Source organism: Thamnophis sirtalis, unplaced genomic scaffold (assembly GCF_051295495.1).
Source record: "Thamnophis sirtalis isolate CommonGarterSnake01/CBP01778 unplaced genomic scaffold, rThaSir2_p1.2 scaffold_2, whole genome shotgun sequence".
Classification (NCBI taxonomy): Eukaryota; Metazoa; Chordata; class Lepidosauria; order Squamata; family Natricidae; genus Thamnophis; species Thamnophis sirtalis.
Window position 1 is genome coordinate 39,451,098 of NW_028261382.1, and position 15,956 is coordinate 39,467,053.

Here is a 15,956-nt window from a genome sequence, read left to right on the forward strand (position 1 = left end):
TAAAAAAAACAAATTCTCGTCTGCCTTAGTCACGCTAGGAAAAACAGCTCAGGATCCTAGGTCACCTTGAAAGCCAACAAGTCTTAAAAAGCACTGTGCTTTTTGTGCCTCGTTGCTCCGTAGAGGAGTGCAAATGTGTAAGTTGGCTTTTCCTGGAGAAAGATTTTAACCGCGGCTTTCTTGTACGTTGGAAGTGTCCGGGAGCGGTTAAAACTTTTCCAGATTTCTTTCTGAAATTGGAGAGGTTTCTATCCCAGATCTTGTGGGAGTGATGAGGCTTAAGATAGGACAAAACCTGCTGAGATTTGACTGGAACAAAATGACCTTTTTTAAAATCAGAGTTGCAGAAATTGCCAGGAGGAAAGAGCCGAATGGTTTTTTTTTAAATATAGCAATAATAGCAATAACAGTAGACTTATATACCGCTTCATAGGCCTTTTCCCTCTCTAAGCGGTTTACAGAGTCAGCATATCGCCCCCAACGACAATCCGGGTCCTCATTTCACCCACCTCGGAAGGATGGAAGGCTGAGTCAACCCTGAGCTGGTGAGATTTGAACCGCTGAACTGCTGATCTAGCAGTCAGCCTGCAGTGCTGCATTTAACCACTGCGCCACCTTGGCTCCACAAACCAGACTGTCAATCAGGTCTCCCATCATCAGTTGGCAGTTAGAAGCCAAGAACATGATCTTAATGTTCTTGAATGCCTTCGCTTTATTCCTTAACATCTTAGACCCCAAATCCTGACCAAGACAGGTAAGACAACAGCCGAAAAGGCCAGCAAAGCCACATCATCATGCCTTCTGTCGAAACGGTGACAATGACACCTAAATTAATAACACAGCGAGGCTTGGCATCTGCCTTGTGGTTTTGCAGGTTTATTTTGAGATCTTGTTGGCAAACTGAAGCCGGGCCCCCTTGAATCGCTTCTGCATTTTTGTCCTGCACCTGGCGTGTCACGCCGCCAATTCACGCCAATCGCGTGAGTTTCTAAAACGGGCACAAGGGAACCAACCGCAACCAGCTTTCTTCTCAACTTGGCAAGAAATGAAATGGCTTTTGGTCCCAAGGTTGGATGTCGTCAGGAGTTTGTGAATCCCCTTCTGTCTTGGTTGGGAATTTTCTTCCCAGCCTTTTTATTTTTCCGGGAGAAAAATAATGAGAAATAACAAGATTTCTGCAAGCGAAACTGAACAGAACTCTCCTGTCCTTCCGCTTCTCGGCACTTGAGATGGTTAAGATTAATCTGGTTTGAAATCTGGGCAATGGAGGGGCGGGGGAATCCCAGCCATTTCTGGGCTTTCCTGAATAAAAACCTGCATTCCAAACAAGAGAAAGTTTCGGTGTTTATTTAGCGCCCTGAAGAAGGCGATTGATTTGAGATTGGCGCATGGACTGGAAGGGGGAAGAGTGTTTTACTGATCACTTGTAGATGGAGAAGGAAAAACTGGATCCTCCCATGCAATAAGGAGGAAATTAAAGGAGGAAATTATTGAGATCAGATCCGGCCTTGAAGCATCTTCCAGAGCATGAGAATGGACGTTTCAAAAGCACAGCAAAGCTTTAGGAGAGAAATGAAAGTAAACTCCTTCCTATTTGGGTGAGAATTGGCTCGCTTTCTCCTTCCTTACTCCAGGCTAACTCAAAAATTGTTCCTAAAATCAGGATTTGTTCGCTTTGGCTGGGCAGCTGAGCCACAAAAGCTGTGAGTGAGAGACCCGATTTCAAAAAATCCTGCCCCTTCGCCAGACGGTCTTGCAAGCTTGGGAAAAGGATTTTTTTTTTTAAAATGCCTTCATTCTTTTATTTGTTCGAATCTTCTTTCCACGTTTTTTGTGTAACGGCCACAGGCTCCCACAACCTGTTTTGTAACGGGGAAGAAGCCTCCGGCCAACTCTCCCAAGGGGAAGGGAGGTTAGCTGGTTCCTCTCTGCACATCAAAATCCCCTGGGGTGATTTTTTAGCCAGGGGGGATCATGTGAGGCAGCTGAGCCCTCCTCCTCCCCCCCAAAAAAACCCTCTCCCCCCCCCCCTCCGCCCCTTCCCGGTTTCTGCACAGGATGTCTGCCTCACTCACCGCCTTGCTCACCCGGCCGATTGGAGCATAAGTCGCACGAGATCAGTGCTGCAGATTTTCCATTGTCGGCTAGACTCTTCCCCCCCCCCCCCCAGCTGTATCCCCATAAAAACAAATCGGGCAACTGAGATTCTTCCTATTCCGAGTGGCTGACCCCAGGGAGATCCTCTCTTGCACCAGAGCTGGCCTTTGACTCTCATTTCTGCTGAGGAAAGAAGTGATTTCTGGGACAGGTAAGCCGAAAAGAGCATGGATTCCAGGTATGGGGGCTTTCTCGAGGGTGGGTGGAGTGAGGAAACTTCCTTGCAGCCCTTCCAATGCAAGCCACAAGGGAGCTGGGAAGAGGGATCCAGTGTTCTCGCTCTCTCAGCCTGACGGGGATCCTTGCTGGATCCTCTGGGGACACCACTTCAGGCACAAAGTCATCTGCTTTTCCTCCTTCGCCTTCGGTGTGGCCGCCCAGCTGCCAAAGTTGCCAAACTTTTAAACAACCGGAAAAAGAGGCGTAGAGTTTGATGCCCCTGAACAAGAGTTTCTCCATTCTTAGTTTATCTCTTTTATTTGTATCCAGAGGCCTTTTGAGCGCCGATCTGTTTTGCCAATGCTTTTTAGGGGGGAAGATGGGGGGGAAAAAACAAAACTTCCACGTGACACTGGAAAACAATTTTCCAACTTCAAAGGAAGGGTGAGGCGGGAGGAGCTATTTAATTCTTAAGTTCAGGAAACAAGTCGCCTTGGCCCTCTGCTTGCCCACCAGATAAATTAGGAGGAAAACGGCTTCATTTTTTAACTTCTAATTTTGAAGTTATAAGTTTCTCTTCGGCTCCTCTTTTTTGCTGAAAATGGCGAAGTGTGTCCCTAATAGGAACCAGCTGTGGGTTTCCTTTTGGAAGAAAGGAGGGGGAGAGAAGATTGGGGAGAGATTTCGAATGGGAACCGTATCCTTGGGGCTTGTCCATTAAAACCTCTTTGGCACAATCTTTGAGCTTGTGTGTGTGTCCGTGTCCTGTTTGATCGTCCCAGAATGCGGCCACTCGTCCTTCTGTTAGCCACGCTGCTGCCTGTGGCAAATGTGGTAGCTATGGAGTTTTCTCTGGACACAACGCTGGATTCTCAGTGGGAGCTTTGGAAGAAAATTCACCGGAAAGATTATAATGGCAAGGTAAGGGCCCGGAAACTGCCAGGCTGGGCATGAAATCCCATTGCACCAAATACAATCCAGCTGTGCCGACGGCTTCTTTGTGCCAGCGGAGGGCAGCCTTCAGAGATGAGCTTGAACAGACTTAAATTTATAATCCAGGTCTAATGTCTTTTAATTCAAGATGATGAGGACTAGGCTCTTAATTCCCTTTTAGTCTAAAGGATATAATGCACGCTGCGGGCCAAAAAAAAATCCAGGCAAAACTTTTTAGCGTCCTCTTGCTGGCCTGGGGAAGATGCTCCTGTTTGAAACCTCAGGGGATCCCATGTGAGTAAGACTTGTTTACCTGTCAGGTGAAGGAAGACAGGACTCTCTTCTGCGAAGTCTTATCCAATTCTCCCTCCATAGATCAAACCTGTTTCCCAGGCTTGTATTTTTCTGCCTCTGAAAAGCGTTGCACACGTTCTGGAGTCAGCGAAATAAAACCCCATTTTGCCACGTGGATGTTGGCTGCGTCTTTCGAATCTTAACTTTTCGCCTGGGCATCTTTTAACAGATGGAAGAAGTTCCCCGAAGGGTCATCTGGGAGAAGAACCTGAAATACATCAACACCCATAATTTGGAATTCTCCCTGGGAAGACACACCTTTGAGCTGGCCATGAACCATCTGGGGGACATGGTAAGATGCCACGGTTCCTCGGTTTAATCATTGAAAAAATGGGACGATTGCTGAATGAGGATGATGATGATGATGATGTGGATTTAAAATTGCGCCCTTGTGCTAGCTGGAAAAATAATAATTTTCATTGCGGTTCTCTCTCCGCGCTAAAGAAACCAGGTTGACAGATGTACCAAACTGTCTCTGGGCAAATTACCTCTCGGCTCAAACCCGAAGTGAGAATGGCTGTGTAATTCAGCGCAATTCGTTGATGTGGAAAATCCACAGAATTCCCCTATTTACTGGTTGCGATGCCTGAGCTAATTTTGAAGCAAATGCCTTACCTTTTTCCCCAACATGCACTTGTTCTAATTTGGCATCGATGCTCAAGCTGTGACTCACATGGCGCATTAAAACGATATTTTCCATTCGGCCTTTGGTGCACGTAATTATACTCTCTTATAGGTTTCGGCCTCTTCATTTGCATGTTCTCTTTCTCTCTCAGAAAAATGTGCTCCTTGCTACATCCCCCTGATCTTTCGACCGTAGAAAACGCATCAAGATTGTTGAAAGGGAACCTTGGAGGTCTTCTAGTCCAACCCCCTAGTCCATTAAAGGGACAACCACAATTCTAGACCTTTGCATCGTTTTAGGAATTCAGACGTGGGGTGCTCTTCTCTGGTGGCCTTCCAGTGGGCTGGGGATGATGGGGGGCTCTATGGAGGCTTAGGAAAGAATTTGGAGAAGGTCGTTTGTGGTCTCGGGCGTAAAAGCCATTGTGAACTGGACTTTATCAGGGGAGATGATGAGCATCCCGTATTCCGCTTAGCCATCTTCCCCTTTCTTTCTCTTCCTCTTTTTCCCCGTCTGCAGACCAGCGAGGAAGTCGTTCAGAAGATGATGGGGCTTAAAGTCCCTCCGTCCCGTACCCAAAATAACGAGACTCTTTACATTCCTGACTGGGAGAAAAAAGTCCCAGATTCTGTCGATTACCGGAAAAAGGGCTACGTAACCCCAGTCAAAAACCAGGTAAAGCCCCACTGGTTCCTTTTCATGGGCTGATGCTTGTTCGATGGAGCTCGAGTTGCATCTCTTGTCTGGCTGTTCCCTGGTGTGTCTCATCCTTTTGGGATTGGACCGTTGATACAGCTTCATTTGTGGGTTGGACCACTGATACAGCTTCCATCTCTGCTCTCGCCGAAGTTGGCTTCCTAAGGAGTTAAAATCGGAATCTGATTTCCCTTTTGGCGGCCAAGAGATCCATTAGACTTTCCCCTGTTCCTCACAGGAATGATGGGGAGGAAAAGGACCCAAGGGCGGACAGAATTGCAGCATGAAATACCCCGAGTAGAACTGGAGTTAAATAAAAAAAATAAACTTCTAAATAGAGTGAGCAGCTTAGACAAGGAAAGCGAGAAAGAGGGCCAGGGGTTCGATGAGGGGCGGAGAGCCAATTCTGAGATATTTAAAATTGTTTATTCCTAGAGGTTGAAAGAATAATATTCCACCGGCTTCTCAAAAAGAGGTTTTTGCTTGACTGCAGACCAGTAATCCAAGGGTGCTGGTGGAAAATAAAATAAACCTGATACACGCAGACACACAGCTGTGTAAAGATTCAGGGTTTCTTCTCCTCCCTTGGCAGGGCCAGTGTGGTTCCTGCTGGGCATTCAGCTCGGTGGGCGCTCTGGAGGGGCAGCTGAAGAAGAAGACGGGCAAAGTGCTTAATCTGAGCCCCCAAAATCTCGTGGACTGCGTCACCAGCAACAGCGGCTGCGGTGGGGGCTACATGACCAACGCCTTTGAGTACGTGAAGGAGAACCGGGGAATCGATTCGGACGTCTCTTATCCCTACATCGGCCAGGTAGGCACCTGCCTCCTGTTTCAACCAGAATTGCCTTTCAGGCGGAGAGGGGAGGCTCCCCAAGATGTCTCGCGGCCACAGATAAAATACCCTAAATAATTTTGTGCCGCCAGAATGGAGAAAATACAGAGCCATTAAAATGCCGGTGGCAATTTGGTTTCCATTGTGGCAAATTGGAAAAACAATGGGGGAGCCGTCCACATGCCAACGGTCATCTCAGTTAATTAAATGGTGGGGGATTTGAGGAACTGGACAGAGCTTGGAGGGTGAGGAGAGGGAACAATGGACTCAGCCTTGAAAGGATTTGACTATAAAGGAAAGAAGCTCCGACATGGAAATCTGCCTTTCCACCTTCTCCGTAGGATGAAAATTGCATGTATAATCCCACCGGTAAGGCTGCCAAGTGCCGCGGTTTCAGAGAGATCCCGGAAGGCAACGAGCGGGCTCTGAAAAGGGCCGTAGCCCGGATCGGCCCAGTTGCGGTGGGCATCGATGCCAGCTTGTCTTCCTTCCAGTTCTACAGCCGAGGTGAGTCAGAAAAGAAGTCGGTTGTCGAGGCTGGGGCGACGTAGGGAAGCCATCCTGCCCACCTGGAACACGGGAAGTCACTTTGGGGGGGTCTCCTTCTCTTGAATCAGCGGAGCGATTTCCATAGATTGCACCCCAAAACCTTCCCCATCCTTCTGTGGACTTTAATTCGTTGCTGTTTAATTCAATGCTGTTTAATTCGTTACTTTAATTCATTTAATTCATTTTCACCCATCCTGAGACATAAAGAGAATACGCTCAGGATCCAGCTGTAAAACGGAAGTTGGTTTTTCCAGAATTGAAGGTTTTCTCTTTCTAATTTTCTCAGGGGTGTATTACGATGAAAACTGCAATGCCGGTAACATCAATCACGCTGTCCTGGCGGTGGGTTATGGGACTCAAAAGGGCACCAAGCACTGGATTGTGAAAAACAGGTATTGCTCAACTCACCTCCCATTTTATCTGATAAAATATCTTCTGGGGCACCAAACCCTGAATTTTGGTGTAGGTAACCACCGAAAAAAGCATAATGCAACTTATGCTATATGTTTAAATAATGATAATTTGTGCGGATAGCTTGTTAATGGCATTTGCGCAAGAACAAGCCATCCGCACAAATGCCATTAAGGCCAAAATCGGAAAAATCCTCTGATGATGCCAAATGCAGACTTTGCAAAGAAGCCGATGAAACTGTTGATCACATACTCAGCTGCTGTAAAAAAAAATCGCACAGACTGATTATAAATTGAGGCAAAATTCAGTAGCACAAATGATCCATTGGAGTTTGTGCAAAAATTGTAATATTAAAACAGCAACAAACTGGTGGGAACATCAGCCTGAAAAAGTCACTGAAAATATGTTGTTGCAATAATAATAACAACAACAACAACAACAACCTCAAATTAAGGAAGAAAAATGTACTGGAAAAACTAGCTCTGGTCACAAATAAACACTTCATAATAATCCAAATGTCACCTACCACCACGAAGCTGGATGAGCAAATGGAGGAACTGTTGGAGATGTTGAATTCTTACCTTTATTTTCCTTTCCATCCACAGTTGGGGGGAAGACTGGGGTGACAAAGGCTACATCTTCATGGCCAGGAATATGGACAACGCCTGTGGAATTGCCAACTTAGCCAGCTTCCCAAAGATGTGAGCAACGGTGGCCAAATCCTGGTGGCAGATCCTGGTCCTTCCTTGGCCGACGGCTGGATTCCAGAGCCGATGAGAGGGACACTGATACATAAGGGGACCCATTTGGCTTCATAAGCAGTGCTGAGAGTGCATTAAAAAGATTTAACCTTCCGGGTTTTTAAAAAAAAAAAATAAATTGTTGCTGCATTTTTTTTTTCCTTTGCAAAGAGCTGGAGAGCCTGTCTTTCTCGGAGGCATAACTTTTCAAATAGAAAAACCCAAATGGAAAACCTTGGTCTGGAAGTGTTTTCTTGGCTTCTGAAGTAAGAACTGCTTAAAAAAAAAAAAAGTAAAATTAAGCAAATCATTTTTGTAAGCCGCACAGAGTCACCGAGAGTGAGCGGGGAGGGGGGCTACGAATTTTCTAAATTAAATAAACACATAAATAAATAAAACCTGGGAGGGTTTGATGTGAGAGGGAGGGAGTTTAGGTTTGAGTTTAATAAAATTTTGTATGCCGCCCACTCCCATTAGGACTCTTTCGGTGTATTGTCGACTCTTTTCATCGAGAATTTGAAGAGGGACTGACAGAAGAATCCTTAGGGCTGTTTCCAGTCTTGGCAACTTTTAAGACTTGTGGACTTCAACTCCAGCCACATGGGGAATTCTGGGAGTTTTAAAAGTTTTAAAAAGTCGATAAGTTTGGACCAGCCCTGCCTTAAGTTGTGTTCTTTCAGTTCACCATTGCGCAGAAATTTACTGCTGCAAATTGGACTGGTTGTGCAGAGACAGCCTCTTAGCACAACTGGATTGTGTGTGTTTGTGTGTATGTGTGTGTGTAGAACTGGGGTATCGAATGCCACTGAATTCCTGGAAGCTGGGTTATCTGCAAAGGAAACCAGTGTTGGGGGGGGGGGTGTCACACTCCTATTAGCAAGGAAAAGAGAAATCCTGTTTTCCCAAATGGACTTTGGAAGTTGTGACACGGAGAAGGAAAAGTTGGTGCCTAAGAAACATGGGCGTTTACACCCCAATTGTGCAAACCGGGACGCTTTTCTCCGACTGAGTGCATTATTCTTGCAAGCATCCAAATGAGGAAATGGATAAACGAATCCCCTTCCCCCCCCCCCCCCACCAAACCGGTAAAAATGAAAAAGCTACCCAGGTGTTTTTTAAAAAAAGAGCATTTGTGTGTGATAGGTCACTAAAATAAGATATTTTTGCTTAAGCTTTCTTCCTCTCTCCCCCACCCCTCAAATCCCTACGTGACTAATAAAAACACCTGATCCAAGGAGGGTATTCTTAAATGGAGCATTTGTGCATCCTGACAAGCTGTTCTCCGGAGGAAAGCATGGTCCCCCCCTTGGTTTGAGGTTTTGCAGCTGGAGGGAAGGTCAGGTTGCAAATTCTCTTCCTCCTTTCTGTTCCTTTTGGTAGTTACCAGCTGCATCTCTGAAAAAAAGGGGAAGTTTGTGCATTTTCACTGACACACACACTCACACCCTTGTGCACAAAGGCCTGGAGTAAATTGCGTTCCAAGGTGGCGCAGTGGTTAAATGCAGCACTGCAGGCTACTTCAGCTGACTGCAGTTCAGCAGTTCGGCTGTTCAAATCCCACCAGGCTCAGGGTTGACTCAGCCTTCCATCCTTCCGAGGTGGGTAAAATGAGGACCCGGATTGTTGTTGGGGGCAATATATGCTGACTCTCTGTAAACCGCTTAGAGAGGCCTGAAAGCCCTATGAAGCGGTATATAAGTCTAACTGCTATTGCTATTGTCTCGGGTCTCCTTGACTGAGTTAGCCATGAGTTTCTTTGACCCAAGAGCGGGCCGGAGGTTGTAGCTTTGTAGCTCCTGCTTCAATTGTGCTGAAAGCAAGGTGTACTCGACAAACAGTTCTCCTGACCTCACAACAACAAGCCTCTTGGGTCGAAGTGGGCCGCACTGTCACACCCTGGCAACTAAGGCTCAATTGCATATGGGCTTAGGTTCTGCATGGCAGGGCACTTGACCCAATAAATTGTGAAGGGTTAGGTTTACCACCACCACACACACACAGAGGTAAGCTGTGACTTACCAACATGGGATCCGAGCCCAGAAAGTAATGAAAAATAATAATATCCAGAATAATTGTCTTGGAAGGGAACTTGGGGGGGTCTTCTAATCCAACACCCTGCTCAATCAGGAAACCTTATACCGTTGTTAAATGGTTGTCCAGTCTCTTCTTAAAAACCTCCAGTGACCCACAACCTCTGGAAGCAAGCTTTGTTGTTAGTTGCGAAGTAATGTCCGAACCATCCCGACCCCCATGGACGGCACTCCTCCAGGCCTTCCTGTCCTCTCCCATCCTCTGGAGTCCATTGAAGCTCACGCCGGCTGCTTCGGTGACTCCATCCAGCCACCACCTTCTCTGCCGTCCCCTTCTTCTTTTGCCCTCCATCCTTCCCAGCATGAGGCTCTTCTCCAGGGAGTCCTTCTTCCTTCTCATGAGGTGGCCAAAGCCTTTGAGTTTCCTCTTCAGGATCTGGCCTTCTAAAGAGCATCCAGGGTGGATCTCCTCTAGGACTGACCGGTTGGATGGCCTTGCAGTCCAAGGGACTCAATGCAGGAGTCTTCTTCTCCAGCACCAGAGTTAAAAGGCCTCCATTCTTTGGCTTCCTTCCTTCTCATTAGGTGGCCAAAGTCTTTGAGTTTCCTCTTCAGGATCTGGCCTTCTAAAGAGCAGCCAGGGTTTATCTCCTCTAGGACTGACCGGTTGGATGGCCTTGCAGCCCAAGGGACTCAATGCAGGAGTCTTCTTCTCCAGCACCAGAGTTCAAAGGCCTCCATTCTTTGGCGCTTCAGCCTTCCTTATGCTCCAACATTCACAGCCATCCATTGCAACAGGGAAAGCCTTTGAAGCAAGCTAGAAGTGACCAATTGTTCTCACTGCCAGGAAAATTCTCCTTAATTCTAGGTTGCTTCTCTCCTTGATAAGTTTCCATCTGTTGCTTCTTGTTCTGCCGTCAGATGCTTTGGAGAATAGGTTGACCCCCTCTTCTGTGGGGAGATGTTGGAACAGTTCTATGATGTCCTTCCTTTCATTAAACTAGACATACCCAATCCTTGCAACCGTTCTTCCTGCATTTCAACCTCCAGTCCCTTATCTTTAGGGCTAGCTGGGATGGGTCTCTTCTAAGTTGAAGTCCACACCTCATACCAAGGTCATGCTCCGCAGGCAATGAGGAGACCCAGAGAAGGGAACATGGTGTGTGTGTCCATGTTCACCCATGGGCAGCCAGACTTTTCAACAAGTGCAAGCTGATCACCCTGGTCTTTGTGGGCAAAATCTCAAGCTCACCTGGCGCCATTCCAAGCTTCATCCCCTTTACGGATGAGCAAAAAAACCTGGTAAAACCCAGCGAGCGAAAACAGGGAAGACTCGTATCATTTTTGGTTTGACTGAAAGTGAAAATCACAGTCCATTTCCTTGTTTGGTGCAGCCAGGCTCATGTGACCAGGGTAATAAATTGATTGTCTCCTCTGTTGGCACCGACATTGGGCGGCTGTTGCTTGGGGGAGAGCGGCTGTGTTCGGCGACGGAGTTAGCAAAATAAATAAATAAATCTGAGAGGTGGGGGGGGGGGTGTCAGACATTGGATGAGTACGATTTGGAAAAGTCTGCCAGCTGAAAGATGTTCAGGTAGGTAGAAGGGCATCCTCTTCCTTGCAACACTTTATCTGAGCAGGGCGAGAAAGTTTGTTTTCCCGTCGAAGGAGATCGGTAAGAACGTTGGCTTTTAGCTTTGGATCTCTGGGATAACGCTGGGCATATTTTCATCGGGGTTCATATCTAGCAAGGAAGGAAAAGAGGAATTTCCTACAAGACCTGGATCTGACAGGAACGTCGTACAGCCAAGATGGGTTAATTACTTTCTTCCTGATTTGAGTGTATTTGTTTTAGCAAAAATTAAATATGAGCCGGGTCTCAATTCTCAAAGGTGTGTGTCAGGTTTAAGAAACCGGAGGTGCAAAGGTGATCTATCGCCTTGATTCTTTGCATGTTTTCCAAGCAGCCTAATTCAAAGCCGATATCCTCCAATTTCACGTCAGACTTGACAGAGATGGGGTGGGTAAGAAACTTTTCGCATCATTAAAATATTTTTAATGTCTCCAACTTCCTGTGAGCGTTCAACTTATTGCTTGCTTTAATTTTGGAAGCCGCCTGGAGTCACCATGAGTTGGGAGGCAGTACAAATTTTCTTAACAAACAAATAAAATAGTGCTTTATCTTCCTTGTATTGTGAGCAAACTCAGTGGTGTGATTAAAAGTACGGCAATATTTTTGCCTGCTGGATTTCAGTATTTCTTTGTAAGAAGCAAAGCGAGATTCCTTTGAGGGTACCCTGCGTTTGTTAAAGTGTATTTAGGAGTAGATTTATCCAAGTGGTGTTGGGAGATTGCACAATGTCTCAACGGACATTAGGTGTTGTGGCTTCAAGATTTTACAAACTTTTGACTGAACGCCACTGCTGCATTGTGCAAAGAAATGATCTTACAAGCATAAATAATCTTCAACTTCAGCTTCCCCCTTGACTTGCTGGTAATTGAGCAAAGAGAGTTAAACAATAGTTTATCTGCCATGCTCTGACTTAAAAAAAAAATCAGAGTGATCACAGATAGTTTGAGTTTATCATCCTACATCTCAACAGGATGGAGATACACGTTTGGCTGATGGCCTTTTGCGTCATTGTCGCGTCTGCACCCCAGTGGCGCAGGGACCCCAAGCTGGACAAATACTGGGAGTTATGGATGAAGAAATATGGCAAAGACTACCAAAATACGGTAAGAGCGCTCAGCAGTAGCTCCTGCAGTTAAAAATAAAAAGGAGTGCACAATTCTTTTTATAAGCAAGGTCTTCTTGTCGGCTAATTGTGACTTCTGATTTAATCCCCAGAATCAGGAAGAGCCGCGCCGAATGACGTGGGAAAAGAACATTCAATTTATCACACTGCACAATCTCGAATATTCACTGGGCCTGCATTCTTACGAACTTGGCATGAATAACTTAGGAGATATGGTTAGCTCTGATGATTTATTTAAGGGATGTTTAAATGGGCTTGGTAACTACGCGTATTAAGACTAAACTTTAATCTTCACCAAGACTCTTGGTGAAGATTAAAGAGTACAGAGGGTTGAATTTTTTTTTTAGGGAGCAAGGGGGTTGGAGTAAGAGACCTCCAAGCTTCCTCCCAACTCTTTTAGTTTGCTTTTTTTACTATTCTGTTATTCTGCCATTCTCTTATTCTGCTATTCTGTTATTCCTTCTTTTGGCTAAATGCATTTCTGATCTTTCCACAGACCAGCAAAGAAGTGTCGTTGCTCCTGACCGGCTTGAAAATCCCATCCTGGTGGAACCGAAATTCCACGTCGCACAAATCCATCGTAGGCACCTGGATCCCTGAGTCCATAGACTGGAGGGACAAAGGATACGTCACGAGTGTTAAAGACCAGGTGAGAGGAGGACTTTCAAACATCCATCGGTCTGTCCGGGATACTTTTGGTGCCACTGATTCTGTCCATCTCTGTCTTTCAGTATTCGTGCGGCGCTTGCTGGGCCTTCAGCGCGGTGGGGGCCCTGGAAGCTCAGTTAAAACGCAAGACCGGGAAACTGGTGTCGCTTAGCTCGCAGAATCTGGTCGATTGCTCCAATCTCTACGGGAACCACGGCTGTAACGGAGGTTACATGCCTGCTGCTTTCCAGTATATCATAGATAATAAAGGAATCAACTCCGAGGATTCCTATCCATATAAGGCCAAGGTTTGTATAGCTATTGTTGCAGAAAATTGCTTGCAAACATGCTCTAAATCGAGGTGTCCAATTTTAAGATCTGTGGACTTCAATTCCTAGAATTCCCCAGCCAGCCATGCTGGGAATTCAGGGAGTTGAAGTCCACAGAATCTTAAAGTTTCCAAGGTTGGACAATCCTGGTTTAAATTCTGTCTCTCTTTGGTCTCCTTCCTTGATGGTTTGCAAATCGTGGCAGATGTTGTAATTAAAGCTGGCACATTTAATCATTTCCCTGACTTCCTCGGCGGAGGTTGCAATCCTACGCATAGCAGCATAAATAAGCCCTTGCTACTTGCTCCAAACTTAATTTATAGGCTTGTGCCCTAAGATCCCATTTGGGCTTCTGTCTCACCATCCAACTTTTAAGAAAAAGGAAAGGAATAATTCAGAGTGACTGCTCCATTTTAAAAGAGATATTTTTTTGTCTCGTTCACGTCATATTTTCTCAATCCTTATAAAAATAGCATGCTTTTCAAAAACTGTTTATCCCTCATCACGCTTTTGCTGACCAAACTGAGGTGGGGTAATGCTTGTCGCGATTCCAGACCCATTTATTTTACTTTAATTAAAATCTCGGGGTTTTTTTGCAAGACACCCAATGCAATATGCATTTATGTTTTCCAGTCACTGAGATTGGGTTTGGTCCCAAGCTATAAATTTTAGCACCTCCCAAAAGGTGTTGGCCTCACCTGCAAACCTGAAGGAGGTTGGGGTTTTAAAAGCCAACGAAATGATAGTTGTTTAAGAAATAAGCCAGAGGGAAAAGCAACTGGGGTTGAACGGGCACAAATATGTGGGTTTACTCGTTGAGGAAAACAAGCTTGAACTTTTACCTGCTTCCTGCAGGATGGGCTATGTCGCTATAATCCCGCTGCGAGGGCTGCTACCTGTTCGAAATATACCTTGCTTCCATCTGGAAACGAGACTTACCTGAAGGATGCTGTAGCCAACATTGGACCAGTCTCGGTGGCCATCAACGCAAACCAGCCAACATTCTTTCTCTATAAGCAAGGTGAGGTCTTAGCATTCACACACCCACAAACACGGAGAGGAAACTTGTCCGCATTTACGTTGATCTGTAAAATGAATAAGATTCAGTTTTGTGAGTTTAGGATCCTGGGTTGTCGATAAACATTTACAAGTGATTCCAACTCTTTCCCCCCCCCCCCAAATAGGAGTTTATAATGATGCCAAATGCACCAGTCAGCATTTGAACCATGCCGTCCTCGTGGTTGGATACGGAAAGGAGAATGGCATGGATTACTGGCTTGTGAAGAACAGGTATGCCAGCCCTTGGCCAGTTTCAGGGGTTAAACCAGGATTAACGACTGCGCATAAGTTATTTTAAGATGCTTTGGTCTTAAATATAAACGCAGCCTTCTTTTCTACAAACAAGCATCCCGCCCTAGGACTTAATTGAGGGACAGTTGAAGATTTAGTAGCTTCTGTCGTTTTGCAAAGGTGGAGGAAGGAGATTATGCATGATCCATTTTTGTGCAAGGAAAAACGGATTATAAACGGACTGAAGTGGCGGATAATTTTGCAAATCCCTTGATTTATAAGCCATATTAAGAGCTTCCCAAGCAGAAAAAGAGGCCCAAATTATTAAATAGAATCCTCTCTTAGCATGTTGTGGGGATGCAGCTTGCAAGGAGCCACCACTTGCCTCTTGATTATTTTTGCCCCTTGTCAATCAAAGCATCTAACTTTTCAGACGCCAAATAAATCCCATATAATTTAAGGAATATCAGTGGCATTCCCAACCCACCACGCTGCCTCCTCATTTTAGACTCCTTACTTAAGAGAGGTCATTCTTAAAGCATATGTTCATTATTTCCCTCTTCTTATTCCAACAGCTGGGGAATCAATTTTGGCCATGAAGGCTATATTAAAATTGCCAGAAATCAAGGGAATCGCTGCGGAATCGCCAGTTACTGCTCGTATCCGATCATTTAGATGGCATCTAAATTTTGCATTTTTATTTGTGCTGATAAATAAAAAATAAATAACATAAATTTATATATTTATATATATAAATATATATATAAAACTATTGCATTTGGAAAGAGCGATTGATTGCCAAAACCCAGATCTTCCATCCGGCTCCACCTGGTAGATCTAAGGCAAGCAGCCCACACGAGGGATTATCTGGGTTTAGTTTGGAATTTTCTAACGATCCCTGGGGCACTGCCAAGCTTAAATCAGTTAATCAGGTAATGTCTACCAATCTGCTTTGAACAAGCAAAGAGCGCAGGATAAATTGACAGGGATTTCCATTTCGGGCCACCTGAAAAACGGGATGGCGTCCAGAATCTGCATTCAGGAGTGTAAAGCAAAATCTTCTTTAAAGTTTCGGCCATTTGCAAGACGGTTTCTCACCTGGAAAGAATCAAATGCATACAAAGTTGAACTTGGGACTCATTTAACACAAGGAAGAAAAGAACATTTTCACTGCTTGGAGCCACTGCATGGAATACAACAGTATCAACATGGAATCTTAGGATTGGAAGGGACCTTGGAGATCATTTAGTCTAACCCGCTGCCCAAGGCAGGAGACCTTATATTATCCCGGAGCAATCTTTATTTAAAAAAAACCTCCAGCAATGGAGATTTTTCTTCTTCTTCTTGCAATGTATGCTGGATCTTTTCTGAACCTGGCTGAAATATAACTCGAAATGTATTTAACCTTGGCCTCTATTAAAGATTATTAAAGGCAACGCATGTTCAA

General features: G+C 45.3%; 2 protein-coding genes across 3 annotated transcripts; both read left to right on the plus strand.

Moving 5' to 3' along the window:
- Positions 1-2,732: 2,732 nt before the first annotated feature.
- Positions 2,733-7,689, plus strand: CTSK (cathepsin K). The gene is made up of 7 exons (XM_087705021.1): positions 2,733-3,237; positions 3,773-3,895; positions 4,748-4,903; positions 5,517-5,735; positions 6,098-6,263; positions 6,592-6,697; positions 7,322-7,689. The coding sequence occupies exons 1-7, from the start codon at positions 3,100-3,102 to the stop codon at positions 7,419-7,421; spliced, it is 1,008 nt and encodes a 335-aa protein (XP_087561147.1). The 5' UTR covers positions 2,733-3,099; the 3' UTR covers positions 7,422-7,689.
- Positions 7,690-10,935: 3,246 nt separating this feature from the next.
- On the plus strand, positions 10,936-15,956 carry CTSS (cathepsin S). 2 transcript variants are annotated; one of them, XM_087705022.1, is made up of 9 exons: positions 10,936-11,080; positions 12,090-12,222; positions 12,335-12,457; positions 12,739-12,891; positions 12,974-13,198; positions 14,075-14,240; positions 14,404-14,509; positions 15,085-15,183; positions 15,299-15,956. In XM_087705022.1, coding segments are annotated over exons 1-9 (1,014 nt in total). In that variant the 5' UTR covers positions 10,936-11,072; the 3' UTR covers positions 15,300-15,956. The 2 variants fall into 2 exon arrangements, with proteins under 2 accessions (XP_087561148.1, XP_013918617.2); XM_014063142.2 differs by having other exon boundaries at positions 15,085-15,956.

Bases quoted from the DNA above. Each gene is read 5' to 3' on its own strand.
- CTSK (XM_087705021.1), top strand. From the start codon at position 3,100: ATGCGGCCACTCGTCCTTCTGTTAGCCACGCTGCTGCCTGTGGCAAAT. The intron at 4,904-5,516 runs GTAAAGCCCCAC...CTCCCTTGGCAG, and splicing joins TAACCCCAGTCAAAAACCAG to GGCCAGTGTGGTTCCTGCTG. The intron at 5,736-6,097 runs GTAGGCACCTGC...CCTTCTCCGTAG, and splicing joins CTTATCCCTACATCGGCCAG to GATGAAAATTGCATGTATAA.
- CTSS (XM_014063142.2), top strand. The intron at 12,892-12,973 runs GTGAGAGGAGGA...TCTGTCTTTCAG, and splicing joins TCACGAGTGTTAAAGACCAG to TATTCGTGCGGCGCTTGCTG. The intron at 14,510-15,084 runs GTATGCCAGCCC...TTATTCCAACAG, and splicing joins TACTGGCTTGTGAAGAACAG to CTGGGGAATCAATTTTGGCC.